Source organism: Mchenga conophoros, linkage group LG23 (genome assembly GCF_057382185.1).
Source record: "Mchenga conophoros isolate Kocher_MC1m ecotype Shallow Benthic linkage group LG23, M_conophoros_male_GT1.1, whole genome shotgun sequence".
Taxonomy (NCBI): Eukaryota; Metazoa; Chordata; class Actinopteri; order Cichliformes; family Cichlidae; genus Mchenga; species Mchenga conophoros.
The window spans coordinates 10674525-10691157 of NC_140547.1; the positions used below are offsets into that span (position 1 = coordinate 10674525).

Below are 16633 nucleotides of genomic sequence, written 5' to 3' on the forward strand. Positions count from 1 at the left end.
TACGATATTCTGTAAAGAAACATCAACAGGTCGGTCACAGCTCGTCCTCTCAGTGTGTGTGTGTGTGTGTGTGTGTGAGAAAGAGAGAGAGAGACAGAGTGTCTGAGAGTGTGTGAGAGTGAGACTGTGTGACAGTGTGCGTGTGTGTGTGTGTGTGTGTGAGAGTGTGTGTGTGTTTGAAGGGAGTTTTGAGATTCAAAATGTGGTTTTAGTGTCAGCGTTACAGTTAGGTTATGGTTTAGGGTAAGGGTTACCACTGTAACCCCCCTGCAAATTACGCCCCTGGGCTGAACATGCAGCAAAAACTGCTGTGACAGACCTGCCTGGAAGTGAAGAACCATCTCTCACAAAGCATGAAATATTTGTCCTGTCAGTGCAGTAAAGACGTGCGTCTTTGTTTCCATCAGTCAGAAGGACATGTTGGTTTAATTTTGTTCTCATCCATAAAATGATGATCCAAAACACCTGTACACAGAATTCCTCCTGCTTTTAGCCCAAGAAGGATGTGCAGGTGCTTCAGTGTTAAATCAATGCTGCAGGTACGTCGCAAACACAAACCCTTCTGAAACCTTCCTGGAAACGCTGCGTTAACGCAGCCCAAACCACTGTGATTGGTCTGTTCAGTACCGACGAGTCCTCCTGAGCATTTCCAGCTACTTTTTCACTGCAATTATTGAATTTATCAGAACAATAATCAACACCTTAATACGAAGACTGACAGACAGCAGGGCGATAAGAGTGGATGTGAAGAAACATACAAAGAAGTGGGAAAAAAAAAGAAAGGGACAAATATGTTTGCCTTCAAAGAAAACTGACCATAACAAAGAGCAAGGACCGAGGAGGGATTCAAATCAGTAAGACACCGGGACACCTACTCAGCTCTACTCCTCAGGCGTGGAGCCATCTGATTGGCTGCTCTCCTCTGACTTTACTCTTTATTTACTGTGATTCGACTCTCTGATCAGTTTGACTGACTCCCTGAGGGACCGTAATGATATTCCCGCCTATGACGGGAACAACACAACATCGGGTAGTAAGACCTCTAAGCAGCATTTAGGAAAATCAGTTGTAATGGCTTGTGTATCCATCAGGGGGAGCAGGGTGGAGGCGTATTCATTTACAAGCTTGTTACACGAGACCTTTTCAATTTGTTCATAGATCCTAGAATTAGAAGAGAATCATAGCGTTGACCTTCAGTACTGATGAGTCCTGAGCATTTAAAGCTGCTTTTTCACTGCAATTATTGAATTTATTAGAATCCTGATGATGGATACATAAATAAACACTTTAATAACACAGTTTGTTAAATATATTAACAGTAGTTTTACTAATAATGTCTGGATTTAAAGTGCAGTAAACTGCAGCTGTGAACCGCTTCTATTTTTTAACTCTCCTTCAGCGCTCTGCACATCTGTGATAAATCACTGCAGGAATTTTAGCGCCAACGTTTACAGACAGGTGAGCGAGAACGCAGACTGTGATTTGAACTCACGAACAGGAATCATTTTCTTTGTATATTCCCGGACTTTTCACTTTTCTCATTTTAGTGCTTGTTGTTCAACTGTCGTGCTCCGAGCCTCCTACAGACAAGCAGCAACCCCCCATCTCTGCGATGTTTGAACGCCACCGCCGTGTCCTTTAATAAATTTCATCACATAGGTTGCATTTAGATTTTTACAAATGTTGAAATCCTGTTTTTAAAGTTTGCATACATAAAAATTATACCAGAGTGTAAATTAACAACATGCAGAAGTAATTTCTACTTGGTGCAATGACGTGACGGAACATGCATGTTTAGTTTAGTCAGGCCGCTCATTTAGAGAAACAGATTTCAGTGCAGCGCCGCGTACATGAAAACTCTGACATCAGAATATTACTCGTTTTATCTTGGAGTAACTGTGAAAGTGCGTCTCTCCTTTTTGAAACAAAGATTTTCAACAGAAACTGAAGATCAAACAGGAAAACCTTACATTTATTAAAATTTACACAGTAGTCTGCACTCCATTTCTTTGGCAGTCTTCTGATGTCCTGTTTTATGGAAGGCACCATGAGGTTGCTTTGTTTGTTTGCTTATGTCGCACATTTCCAAAGACATCATCCCAGCCCCTGGACAACTCAGCTGATAAGAGTTACACACCCAGGCACATCCATCAAGGTAACACTATTCTGATAAACTTTCATAAACATCCCCATCTCAGGTACGAGGATGTCCAAAGGACAATTCTGGAACCATCATACAGCCTGGAGGGCAGGTGAAAGTCCGGCCTCTCTTATACAAACTATAGAGGAATTACATTTCGCTCAAGACTTTTGCACAACATGAGAGTTTAAAGAAATCTAAAGAATGAATGAGAATATTAAGCTGCAACTTAACAGAAACGATGAAGGATGCGCTTATAATTCAAACAGAGGTCTGAAAAGGCAACAGCCCAGCAAGTAACAGAATAAATGATAAATGAAGATGTACCAGTCTCAGAAATCACCTCCACATCTGGTTTGGGATCTATGAGGAAGCTTATTTCTTTTTTAAAATTTTTTATTTATTTATTAGATTAGATTGAAATGGATAAATGAAGAACTTTACTGGAAACAGTTTTAGTGATCTGCAGTATAAAACGTCTGGATGGCCAAATAGACTGTGAAGTTTTATCCTTTATTTTACATTTTTAAAAATTAAAGTTTTTATATTTTAATGAGTAAAGAGTTTTACAGCGACAGCTATCAAAGAATGTCAAATTCAATTCAGTTTTATTTACAACAGTGGCCTCAGCGAGCTTTAGAGTATAAAGCAAAGACCCGACAATAAAAGTGAGAAAACCATCTGTAGCTAACGATCCAGGTCAAGGGTTTTTGGAAGAAAGCCCCATCTCTTGGTGACACTCTGCAATTAAGTGAAAGGGGCGTGTCTATAGTGGAAACACTCCTCCCAGCGGCTATATCTGTGTGCGTGTGAGGTTGTGAGTTTTTTTTTTTTGTCCCAAACATCGCATTTTTGAATTTGAGAAATTTGACATGATGGGTTTTAATTTTTTGAAATGCAAAGCTGACAAAGTGTTCAAACAGGACACGGGCTGCTTTCTTTTCCTGGTTTTTATCCAGGTTAAAAAACAAAACAAAATATGCTTTCAGTTTCCAACAAATTTCAGTGTGACTATCGCGCAATTTTAATCGGTTCTTAGTAACGATTAGAAAAAGATCAGCTGTTTCATCCAGTCGACACCAGGCAGAGAACGAGTGCTCGGGGGTTAAGGTTAAGTTAGAGGCGGCTCGGCCTTCCAATCGGGATCGCCCTGCAGTCGGGCCAACATGTAGGAAAAACGGAAAGCAGATGCTCTGTGTTTGTGTTTGTGTGTCTGAGCCTTGTGTGTGTGTGTGTCTGCCTGTGTGTGTGTGTGTGTGTGTGTGTGTGTGTGTGTGGAAGGTGTATTGATTCAGTGTCTAGACTTAGATATATCAACTATCTCACTGCAGTACAAAGGCCACACACACAGGCACACACACACACACACACTGCAGCACTTTTGCAAACAGATCCCACCTTTGCAGAGGCTGGAAAACCCAGCTCAGATGTGTTTGTGTGTGTGTACATGTGTGTGTGCGTGCATGTGTCTGTGTCTCTGTGCGTGCTTACGTTGAGGAAGCCCACCTGTCCGGCCTGCTGGGCGGAGTCAGGACAGACCAGCTGGACGAACTCCTTGAGCGTCTCCTGCGGGTGATACCTGATGGCTGGGTGGGAGAAGTAGGAGCCAGGCTGCTGCAGGATGGGGGAGGAGGAGAAGTGGAGGCTGGAAGGGGGAGCGTGGGGGCTCGCTGAGGGGGGAGAGAGAGGGGAAGAGATTAAATGATTAAAGGGAAGGAGAGTTGGGGGAGGAAGGTAGAGACATAATCATTGTGGGAAGCAAGGAGTTTATTAAGTTTATTAAGGGGGCGTGGCTTAACATGCAGATACATGACGATGGACACACAGAGCAGATGAACCAATGACAACAGGACACCCCAGCTGTCAATCACTACAGGTGTATGGAGGTGAGGCTACATCATTTACGTGGCTCCTCCTCTTCCTTCTCTCCTTCAGTCTAATTAAGGCTCTAATTGGTCTAATACTCTCTGATTGCTCGTTAGCGGATGAGGCCTCGTTAAGGCCTGTGATGTATGGAGGTCTGAGGAGAGTGCAGAGAAGATGCTGAGGGGGGAGCGAGGGAGATAGAGAGACATTAGAAATGACAGAGAGAGAGCGAGGGAGCGTAGGAAGGAGAGTTAAAGCTGCTGCACTAATTCACTTAAAGTCTGCTGTGATTTATCACTCTGACAATACACACTGACCGCCCGTGTGTGTGAGTATGTGTGTGTGTGTATGTGCTCTGTAGCAGTGTATTTACAGTAATCATTGGATGGATGGCTTTCTCTGCCCTCTCTCTTTCTCTTGTAACCACAGACACACACACACACGGGGACAGAGTGTGTGTACATTAATAGAAATGATCTCACTCAGTGTGCAGGCATGCTCAGCCACCTGTGTGTGTGTTTGATTTAGTTTGGTCCCACATCCTGTTTCTGGGATTTTTTTCCGATGCATTGTGCCAACTTCATTTATTTGATGGCCTCAGTGATCGACAGAGTAAACCAGTGGATCTCACACCCACAAACCAACTTCCAAAGATAAAAACACGCACGTTTCTCCTCAGATCCCCTCATTGGCTCCCTGTTAAATCCAGAATTTAAAATCCTGCTCCTGCTGAATAATCCGGACACATCTTATCTTAATGACCTTACAGTACCATATCACCCCATTAAAGCACTTCGCTCTCAGACTGCAGGCTTACTTGTTGTTCCTAGAGTATTTTCAAGTAGAATGGGATGCAGAGCCTTCAGTTTTCAGGACCCTACTCTGTGGAACCAGCTTCCAATTTGGATTCGGGAGACAGACACTATCTCTGCTTTTCAGATTAGTCTTCACACTTTCCTTTTTGCTAAAGCATAGATCAGGTGGCCAATCCAATCACAGCGTAAAATCAGCCCCCTTCCCACATCTCAGCGTCTATCTCAGCCTGTAGGATGAAAGTGTGTGATTTCCCTGTCATCAGCTGAATCTGTGAACTTCTCTGATATCGATCTTCTCGTCTTTCTTCGGGCGAGACGGCAAAGCGGAGGATTTGCCTTCAGCGGCGCTGCAGCAGCGGTGTGTGTGGTATGTCGAACACAGAAGAAAGAGCTGGGATTAGTTCCACTTTGCAAATTGCCTCGCTTCACTACCTCAGACACCCCTCTCCTCCTCCTCCTCTCTCCCCTGCCAACTATTCCTTGAAGAAGATATTCTCCATCAGGAGGTGGATTGATAAACGATAAGAAGAAGGCAAAGAATTAAAACAGCAGAGTTCCTTCATTTTCACCACATGTGGAAGAATTTTAAAGGAGGTGAGGATGGGGAAAATACAGAAATACTCCATACTCCATCACTGGAGGTGCAGAGAGGGGGTGTGGAGGAAAGACCTTGATAAGAAAGGCCAAAAGTGATCTTCAGACCATCCATCCATTTTCTTCTGCTTATCCGGGGCCGGGTCGCGGGGGCAGCAGCCCAAGCAGAGAAGCCCAGACCTCCCTCTCCCCAGCCACCTCCTCCAGCTTGTCCGGGGGAACACCAAGGTGTTCCCAAGCCAGCCGAGAGATATAATCTCCACCGTGTCCTGGGTCTGCCCCGGGGCCTCCTCCTGGTGGGACCTGCCCGGAAAACCTCGCCAAGGAGGCATCCTTGTCAGATGCCTGAACCACCTCAACTCAAAATCTCTCAGAGTTTGCTTCAACTCGTTCCTGCAGAGCTTTCACAATAAAAGACGTGACAGTGTTCGGTGTTGAGGCCTTTTAATTGGTAACAGATGAAATAATAAGAAGCTCGAAAAAGTGAAACATTTAACTTTCAGCAGCCTGCTAATCTTCGTCACAGTTCTGACGGCTGTTGCAGCTTTTAAGATGGAATGTTTTCTTACATGTAATGTGACGACTTTATCGGCTCTCCTGCACAAACTTCACTGAGACCTGAACTACAAGCAAATCACACTAAATGTGAGGATTTCATTTCCTCATGTTGGACAAAGCATCACATGACGCATCGTTAAGGTGCGCCTGTGCTGCTCAGTAAATCAGATTATTTTATAACCCCTCTGCTTCCTGTTGTACTACACAGAAAGTTTGTCATCTTAAAAATCATTTTTTAGCTGATCTGTGAGTTTTCAGCTGCTCGCCAGATTAGATGGTAAAGTGATGAATGAGGATTATCTGCAGATTATTATTATGGAAAACACTTCTCAAGACTCAACAGCCGCACAGACACACACACACACACACACACAAGGAGGAAGTGTGTTTCTGTGGTAGATTATTTCAGCCAATCAGAAGACGAGAAAGGAGCAGGAGACGGGTTAGTGGTGGGTGGGTGGGACGTAAGAACAGGTGTGAGGTGGGAAGGATGCTCTCATAACACACACACACACACACACACACACACACACACACACACACACGCACATGCACACACACACACACACACACACACACACACACACGCACATGCACACACACACACACAGTGCCCTGCCTACAGCCTATAGGTGTGTGTCTACAGGTGCCTCCTCCTGACAAAATCCACAGAGACTGACGGGGGTGGGGGTGGGGTGAAGGAGGTGAGTGTGTGTGGTGGGAGGCGGGTGAGGGAGGTTTCTGGGGATGACCTCACCTCGAGGCCCGGTAATGACGGGCCGGTGATGGTGTGTGAAAGCCGTTCGGGGGGAAGAGGAGGAAGAAGAAGAGGAGGAGGTGGAGGAAGCGCCGCTCGGTGAAGGCGCAGTGCCGCAGAAACCGGACTTCTCTGACCTCTTTAGAGCGCTGGCGGGTGACGGCATCCCTGCCAAGAACCATGATGATCATGATGAGGAGGAGCGGGTCATGGCAGATTTGATTCTTTAAACACTTTTTATGCACCTCCAATGTGGGGAGGAGTTGGGAGGAGGGAGGTGGTGGTTTGGAGTGGGGCTTAGAGATCAGGGGCGGGGCTTGGAGATTGAGTCATAGGCTGCAGGTGTCAGAGAGTTTAGTGTGTCTGAACCTTTTTAAGTTTTTAGATACCAGCAAAAAAGGACAACATGAGTAAAAATGATGACAAATAAAATGAAACACTAAAATATAAAAAAGAACAAAAGCCTGAAATTTTATAAAAATAATAATATCGACATGAAAAGTGTGCAACAAAATATATAAATAAAAACACACAAAACCAAATAAAAATGTGAATGTGAGTGATGATCTAAAGCCCATCATTTATTTTTATTTCTTTGTGTGTCAGATGGGCCAGCCGGCAGCATTTTTATTCAAACATAAAAAGTCAGTTTTCTGAGAGACGTGAAACTCAGACATGCTGTTTCTCTTTCCTGTCAGCTCAGCAGTGTGAAACGCTATCAGCTGGGATAAAAACAAACATAACCTGGCTGCCGTTAATATCGAGACACACTTACATGTGATGATTTTTATTTGAAATATTTAATAAGCTTCAGCAGACGGGAACATCTTGACTGCTCACATTTTAATTTTTACCATAGCTACCAGATAGATGCAGTTCAGGCTGAATTAGTTCATCACAGGAACAACAGTGATCATCTTCAATACAGCTTTTTAAAATATTTTATTTTTGGCCTTTATTACACAGTGGAGTGAAGAGTGACACGAGGGGCGGGAGACATGTGGCAAAGGGCCGCATGTCAGATTTGAACCCGGGCTGGCTGCTTTCTACATGCAATACTTTTATTGTAATGGAGTACTTTTACTCTGAAGTACTTTTACTGCAAATAAGGCTCTGCATGGCTGATTATCAGCACAAACACACGATTGTTCCACAGCTCGGAGACGAGCTGTGAACAGAGGGAACAACACAGATTGTGGTCTACCTGGAAGGGGTGGGGCTTGTAGTGACGGGCAGAGGTGCAGTAGGAGGAGGAAGAGGCAGAGGGGGTTGTTTGTTTGTGAGTGTGATGAAGGACCGAAGAGGTTTTGTCAGGTGGAACTGAGGCTGTTCAATATCTTCTTCCTCATCCTGTTTCCACATCCATCCATCCATCCATCCAATCTATCAGTCATCCATGATTGATCCATCCATCGTCCATCCCTCCATCATTCATTATCCATCCACCCATCAATCATTCATCATCATCCATCCATGATGCATCCACCATTATTAATCATCCATCATTCATTCAAGATCCATCCATCCATCCATCCATCCATCCATCCGTGATCCATTATTCATCCATCCATCCATCATCAACCCATCCATCATTCGTCATCCATCCATGATTTATCCATCTATGATGCATCATCATTCATCCATGATGCATCCATCATTCATCCATCCTTCATCATCCATCCATCCATCCTCCATCCATCTATCCTTCATCATCCATCCATCCATGATCCATCAATCCATCACTGATTATGATTCATTCATTCATCATCCATTTAGCCATTATTTAATGTGTCCCAGTTAATAATTTAACCAAACATGTTATTTCAAATAAAAATCTGTAAAACATTACAAAATGAAAATGGAACAACACAATAAAATAAACATAAAAACCCACAACCATTTAATTAAATGTGGAGACCTTTAACGGGTCTCCACAGCAGATCGTCTGCCTCCATCATTCCCAGCATCCTCCTCTCTCACACCAATATGTCCTCCATCACTACATCCATGAACATCCTCTGAGGTCTTCCTCTTCTCTTTCTGCTTGGCAACTCCATCTTCATCCACCTTTGTCCAATACAACACAATCCAGAAACTGTTTGGTCTCTAGATAATATTGCCCTTCATAATAATTAGGGGTGTGGCCTCTTTGATTGACAGGTGGATGGTGACACAGGTGGCTGTAGCCGCTAGCTGTCTGCTCGGCTTCACCCGAACTCGACCTCTGGACTGTCATAATGACGTCAACTGACCAATAACTTGGCTGCTGTGAGGTTCCTGTACTAGCAGAGCGTCCAAAAAGGCGGAGCTCCAGGACTGCTGAGTGAAATTCAAGGGTTTTGATGTTACTAATTAGCAGTAAGTTAGAGCTCCACCCTCTCATCCAGCAGCCATTAGGCTGCCTCACACTGAAAACCAGTTTGAGTTACCTTCCATCTTTAATATACAATCTGTGGTTAGTTTTGGTCATTTATCAGATTCAAACGTCTCCTGATACACAAACTAACAACACCTTTACTCGTTACCATGTCACATATTCACATTCAACACACACACTCGCACACAGACACAAACTGTCCTGCTGTCCATCCAGCTGGTTTTCTCGTCCACAAACTAAACAAAATCGACGTGCCACAGTGACATCATCAGCATGCTGCCAGGTGAGTGGAGTTAGGGTTGGGTGGAGTGCGGTGGGGAGGTGAAGGAGGTTGAGGGGGGCACGAGACGGAAACTCAGACAAAAAGGAGGAGAAGGAGGAGGAGGCGGTTTCACAGACATGTAGACAGGAAGTGAGGAGGCGTGTTGACGTCTTTACCTTGTCGGGAGATGAAAGAGCTAGCTAGAGAGCCACGCAGCTTATATCCAGCTTTCCAACGCAAGACGGAGGAAAGGAAGAAAAGAAACGGAAAGGAAAAGTAGCATGAATACACCGGCTGAGAGAGGAAGAGGAGACAGGAAGAGGACGGAACTCATAAATATAATCAGTGTATGCGTGTGTGTTTAAGAACATGGTTACCAAAATAAAACTACAAAATCTCTGAGTCTGCAAAAATGAAAGTAAAAAATAAAATAAACCAAAAATGCACTGGAACAATGTGAATGCAATGAACTGAATATAATAAATAATAACTGAGAATTAAAGCAATTTTCTATTTTTTCTAACGCAAATAAAAATAAAATATTTTTAGTTTCCTTTGAGACAGCTAACCTGTGATTTATAATTCAGTAAGAACCAGAGTGGACGTGCTTCTGTTGTAGCTGTAAACCTGCTTTAAAAATAGATTTGATTGTACTGAAATCATAGAAATACTCAACAGAAACCTAAACATCTCTGTAAAATGAATTTATAATAGGAAAGCAGTTTATTCTGCACATATCTTCCTGGACATTTTTGTTCCTTCAAAAGACTGAGAGCAGAGAGAGTGACAGGAAACAGCACAGAGAGAAGAACGACATGCAGCAGATGGTCGCTCGGCTGGGAATCGAACCGGGTACTCGCGGGGGTCTGCTCGAATTTCCAAAATATTATTAAAAAATGTTTTAGAACAGAAAGAAAATTTAAATACCTTCATAATAGCAATTATAAAAATATAATATTCTTATTCTAATATTATTAATAAACATATTTGATTGATATTCACATCTTTTAAATGCAAGAATAAAATTTCTATCTAAATATTTTAATAAGTTCAATAACAATTACAGTATAGTTTTAACGAACATTAAAAATAAATAAATGATCATGTAAAATTGAATTAAGAATAAAAACTAAAACATGTAACTGAATAAATTTCCAACCCATTTAACAAAATGGCAAACAAACACCTGGCAAACAAAATATAAAATCATTCTAACCCATAAAAGCCACGCAAAGAATATCTATAAATATATTTGAAAAACGCAACATTCACTGAAATAAAATATCATAAAAATACTGAATAAAAATGTCAAAATGAACTTTTTGTATTAAAATATATTTTATTTGACTGATATTTGTATATTTGTCAAATGCCAGATTATTATTTATATTATATCAAAACATTTGAAATTTAAATGTATAATTTGACTTCTCTATCTAGAAAAACCCACCAAAGAAATATTTAAAAATATGACGTAAAAATACAAAAATTAAAGGTAACTAAGGGTAACTAAACAAACTGCCTGACTGTTGAAAAAGTAATTAAAAGTGAAGAATGAATCGACTAATTTATAATAATTATAAGACAAATTAAAAAACATGGCTTTCTTCTGAGATGACAGTTTAATGACATATTAATGCGAATTAAATTTTTCCCCCCTTTCTCGGCTTCGTGAGGCTCACTGAACAGATTTGTGTCTCTGAACTGTTCAGATTCACACTGAGCTACACGGAGGCATGCTGGAGGCTGCTTCCTGTTTATGTGACTGTTTTGGATCTGATTCTGCAAGTGTGCAGGATCAAACCTGTGACGTCCTCTTTATGAGACAGGCAGTCGAGAGATCACACTCTCTGACAAAACATTAAAAAAATCACTCTTACACACACACACACACACACACACACACATACACACACACCCTGCTGGAAGCACCAACTGCACACTGCACCATGGTAGCATCGCTCCGCTGGGCTGCGTTGGAGCGGCAGGTTAGCTCTGGGATGTGTGATGACGAGAGTCTGCATGGTGGAGGTGGGGGGAGTGTTAGGGCCGGGGTCAGATGGGGTATTAAGATGGCGGGGCTGTTATTAGAGGAGGCGGCTGGGGTTTCGTTTCGGGGTGTGGTTACATACCTGGCTCCACGTCGTGCCAGCTGCTGGCCTGGCTGCCGCTGCCTGGAGACCGACCCTGGCTTGGGTAGTAGGACTCCTCCCCCGGGCTGTCCACGTCCTCCTCCATGCACTTTATCCTCTTGGCAGAGCTGCAGAGAGACAGAGCAGCATTGGTGACTCCTCCCATTATTAACCCCGCTGTTCTCCAGCTCAGAGCTCAAACGGAGAACAGGTGGAGTCCTAAACACCCACACAGACCCCTCTGATTCCTGCTATCAGCTGTTTGAAGTCCCACCCAAACCTGAGACCAGCACATCAGGCTCCCTCCCACACATCCAACTGTTCAATCTCACCTACCTGCCCCTCCCTTATTTCTTTTTTCCCCACATATTGGTCACACTCACATGTTTCAGATCATCAAATAAAGAGAACCTGAGTAAATGCAGAGTGCAGGTTTTAAATGATGATTTCATTCATTAAGGGAACAAAGCTGTTAGTTTGATGCAGATGTAATGGGACTGAAACCTTCCACAAAGTTCAGCTTCTGTCTTGTCAGTCTACAGAAGATTTCCCAGAAGTCTCGGAGATCATCCAGATGTTTGTTTGCAGTTTGCTTTTGTGATCTTCTTGGCTAGCAGTGGTGTTTTCCTTGAACTTTTCCATGGAGGCCATTTTTGCTTTCACTGGAGTCCAGTGCTCATTTGTTGACATCACTGATTGGCTGACTCCATGTGAACTTTGACAATGTGGCGTTTTATGGTAAAAAGAAAAGAGCAGCGAGGAGGGTTGACATGAGATCAAACCGTACACGTCCCGTGGACTAAATGACTCTCAGGCATCAACTTACAGCAGCATCTGATAGATGCTCACACTGGATAAACCAGAGCATCCCTGACAGGAAGAAAAGGAAGGACAAAGTCTGAATTCATACCTTTCTGTAAGACATAAATTTACATGTCCTCCTTTACCCTCCAAACCCAGCTGTAGTCTTTGTGTACTTGTGCAGTTATTTATGCATTTCACACATTTTCTGTTTGCTTTACTTTAAGGTTTAAGCCTGAGAAATGAGAGCAACGACTCACAGACAGCAGGTTTACACCTCACTGGCCAGATCTGTTTGTTTAACAGGAAGTTAAAACATTAACAGTGTGTGTGTGTGTGTGTGTGTGTGTGTGTGTTCTGCCTGTACACTGAGATGTGTTTGTATGAATGGAGGGTCTTTGACATTAGTAAAGACTTAAATATTTCCATATGGATCTGCTTCACTGCCTCACAGCGATCTGTGTGTGTGTGTGTGTGGTAATGTGTGTGTGTGGGAGGTCTCTGGAGATGTGTTTGGAGTCAGAGAAGAGAGAGGGGGAGAGGGTGTAGAAGACAGAGGACACACACACACACACTCAGCTAACTGTGTGTGCGTGCGTGCGTGCGTGTGCGCTGCAGGGCAGGTATTTCAGCAGACAGACGACTTTTGCGACCGCATCGATTTAAGAGAAGAGGTCAGGGCAAACCCTGCAAGCATATGTGTGTGAGAGAGAGTGTGTGTGTGTGTGTGTGTGAGTGAGAGAGAGAGTGTGTTTGTATAATCATTTGAGTTTAAACCATCACTGTGAGGATATCAGTGAGTTGTGAGTACCTTCTAAGGCAGGGGTGTCAAACTCAATTGCACAGGGGGCCAAAACTCAAGGCACACTTTAGGTCGCAGGCCAAACAAGATAAACATTTATTGAACACACTAAAACAATGTTTTTTAAACAAATATGATTAAAAACAGACAGGAATGTTATTCCAGATTAAATAAACTTAAAAAAATAAACTTTAACTTTAAATATTTTGCTCTTCATAAAAATATATCCTGTCAAAATTATGCAAGTTAGAAATATGAACATGCTGCCAAAACCCCAGAAAAAAATAAATGAAAGCAAACACAAGGTTGGAGCCGCATGTAGACGGAGCATTGCTTCAGGAGTGGAACTAATAAACTGTGCGGGCCATTCAGTGTCGTACTTTCCCTTGAGTGTATCATTACACTGCAGCTCCATCTGAATCTGCACAGGTGCAGTTCAGCAAAGTGCGCTGATTTGGTTCAACATTACTTGGCAACAGGGAAAGTGAGGCAAGTTGCACTGGTGCATTTGTGACAGCTTCACTTGAAATGCCTTCACCGCATCATACATGTCATGTCCATGAATTGACAGGTTTCCTTGCTGAACTCAAAAACTCTATTGAGAACTTTTCCCCAACTCAGCCAAAGGACCTCTGTATGATGGCATGTCGGCAAACTCTGAATCTATTTCCCACATAAAAGACTGAAATTGACGGTAATTTAAACCTTTAGCTTGGATAAAATTTACGGTTTGTGTTACGGTGATCATTACATGCTCCATTTTACCACACAGCCTTTCCTGGTGTGTGATGCAGTGATATGCTGTTAACCCACCAGTGCAGTTCTCCTCCTGCATCTTTACTCGCATCCTGCTGACTAGTCCGCTTTTTTCACCGCACAACACCGGCGCTCCATCTGTTGTAAGTCCAACAAGTTTGTTACACTTTGACATACGTTTTAAAAAATGTCTTTTCCTGTCATTGTCCCGTGCATCGATTTAATGTTCAATATTTCCTCTCCACGGATGAAGATGGCCAGCTGTGCAATGTCCATCATGTCTATACTTTCATCCACAGCAAGAGAGTATGCGATAAAGTTTCTGCTTTTTTCACACAACTGTGTTCTTAAATCAGTGGCCATCTCACAAACCCCATCAGCAATCGTATTTCTCCTCAGGCTCACATTTGCCAAAATCAGCATTTTGTCTGGACACAAGACGTCGCACACCTTCATCATGCAGCTCTTTACAGTGGTACCGGGCTGATTTGGCTATCTCCACTGCTACAATAAAACTTGCTTTCACAACAGCTTCACTTTGTGATTTTGCTCTGGTGAAAACAAGTCTGCTGAAATGTCAGATTCTTCTTTAGCTCTTCTACTTTCTGTAGTTTCTTCTCTGCATTTAGGTTTTTCAGCTTATCCTGATGTTTTGTCTCGTAGTGCCGTCTTAAATTAAATTCCTTAATTACAGCCACATTAGCAACACTATTAAGACACACGGGTTTACTAGCAATGTCTGTAAACATATAGTCAGTCACCCACTGGCGCTGAAAGGCTCTGCTTTCAGAGTCAACTTTTCTCTCCACCATTGTGAGCGGCTAGCTTCGCAATAACAAAAGTTTGACTTGATTGACGCGGGAATGTTCCCAAATAGCCTAGCGTTCGGCAAGGAGGCTGCAGCGCTGCATTATGGGATCTGTTGTTTGTATATTATTAGCACCTCCTATCGCCAGGCCATGCATAACAATAATAATATATCTATATAAAATGATCTCGCGGGCCAGATATAAATGTACGCCGGGCCGGATGTGTGTGTGTGTGTGTGCTCTAACATACATTAAGCCACATTAGGAACAAACAGTTAGTGTTCATGCACAGACCAAAGCTGCCGTAGCCTCTACACTCTACACACCCTGCAGGTGAGTTAGTGAAATACTGACAGCTGTCCTATCGTGTCTGTGATACAGCATCCATCCAGTGCACTGCACGAGGGTGTGACCGTCGTCATCCTTGCATCTGTCCATTGCAGTCATTTCATTTCACAAATCCAACCAACTCTTTGTTGTTTGTGTGTCCTCTGAGCACTGTACGGCTGGAACATAAACCATCTGGATTTGAATGTTTGGAAGTAAAAAACGAAATGAAGCCATCTCGAGTTCTGGTTTGGGAACATCGGCCAATGATGAAGCGACTTCTCCAGCATCGCTGAAAGGTCAGTCCACGGGCCACTAGGTGGCGCTTACACTCAGCACTGACGCCTCACCATTCTGTCCGCTGACAGCTCAACAAAGGTTATTTAAACAGGGCGCAGGTGCTGCGAGTCACTGCACAGACTCTGCGTCCCATTTATTTTATTACAGGTGCTCCATGAAATATTATAGAATCAGTTTTCTACTTCTTCTATTTTACAAAAGCACTTATTGGATCATTGTTTAGAGTTTTCTATGACGCGCATGTTTCCCTCTTTGAGAAACACTTTGACCTTAGTCAATCGATTGATTGACTGCAGTCATTAAAACTGATAAATAGTCACATGAACAACAGGAGGAGGTGCTGAGTGTGCTGGTGTGTACCTGGAGGAGGAGGTACTGGGCAGTGGTCTCCTCATGGCTCCTGGGCTCATGCTGTAGTAGGAGGAGCTGTCGAGGTCGGCCAGCGAGAAGTTTGGCCCGGTGCCGGCTGCGATGGGCGCTGATGGACGGACAGACAGACAGAGAGTGTCAGTACGGATACGGTGACATTTTTATATAACCAGTGAACACACACACACACACACACACACACACACACACACACACACCTGGAGGCTGAACAAGGTGCATTAAACATGTTGATAAAAATCAGGAGGACAAGCTGTGAAAGCTCCTCACTGACACTTTCAGGTTTCCTTAAAGGAGACAAGAAACTTCCAGCAGTGAAGGAGACTTCATGGGAGTACGGACACTCCAATGAAAGCCTGCTGCGGCAGCAGTTACTGTCTCATAAAGCTGCTGCACACGAGAAAAGAAGGCTAAAGCTTCTAATCATCCAAAGTGCACATTTAAAAAGTAAAGGTTGACTCTTATTAAATGTGTTTCCTCCTGCCTGAAGAGATGCTGCAACACAACGCGTCACTGGACATCTGACCGCCCGTCACGCCACAAGCATAACATAAGTTTTATCACATTCTTCCAGTGACGGGGTTAGGCTATATCCTGGACCTCCTCTCCCCTGGAAACTAGACCAACAGAAACCTCTGTGCTAAATCTGCACTTCTAAAACAAAAACTGTAAAGTGACGGAGAGATGGTGCCAATGGAGGTGAAGGACAAGAGAGGGACAGACCTTGAAAATAAGTTTCACTTATCGTCCCGCTAGATGTCTCGTGTGAATATTCCTGCGTTTCAAAAACACAACTGATTGAACAGCCTGATTAACTCCACGTTAAAGCACCAATAACCTGGGAGAATATTTTAAGGAGAAATTCTGAGTGACTGTGTGTTTGCATCAGTCACTGGGATTTTCTGGCCGAGCAGAACCAGCAGATTAGCTTCGACATATGATCCTCCTGC

The 16633-nt window shown here is 43.2% G+C and overlaps 1 protein-coding gene across 8 annotated transcripts in view; it reads right to left on the bottom strand.

The window, feature by feature from the left end:
* The window catches only part of nfia (nuclear factor I/A), a 155922-nt gene that overhangs the window by 18099 nt on the left and 121190 nt on the right, over positions 1 to 16633 (bottom strand). For 3 of the 8 annotated variants that reach the window (XM_085263615.1, XM_085263619.1, XM_085263620.1), the window contains exons 5-9: positions 15657 to 15774; positions 11502 to 11629; positions 9546 to 9596; positions 6731 to 6898; positions 3632 to 3810 (exon numbers count right to left, since the gene is read on the bottom strand). In XM_085263615.1, the coding sequence (XP_085119741.1) occupies positions 3632 to 3810; positions 6731 to 6898; positions 9546 to 9596; positions 11502 to 11629; positions 15657 to 15774 (644 nt within the window). The remainder of the gene's footprint in view (positions 1 to 3631; positions 3811 to 6730; positions 6899 to 9545; positions 9597 to 11501; positions 11630 to 15656; positions 15775 to 16633) is intronic. The other 5 variants (XM_085263621.1, XM_085263623.1, XM_085263616.1 and 2 more) reach the window with 4 other exon arrangements.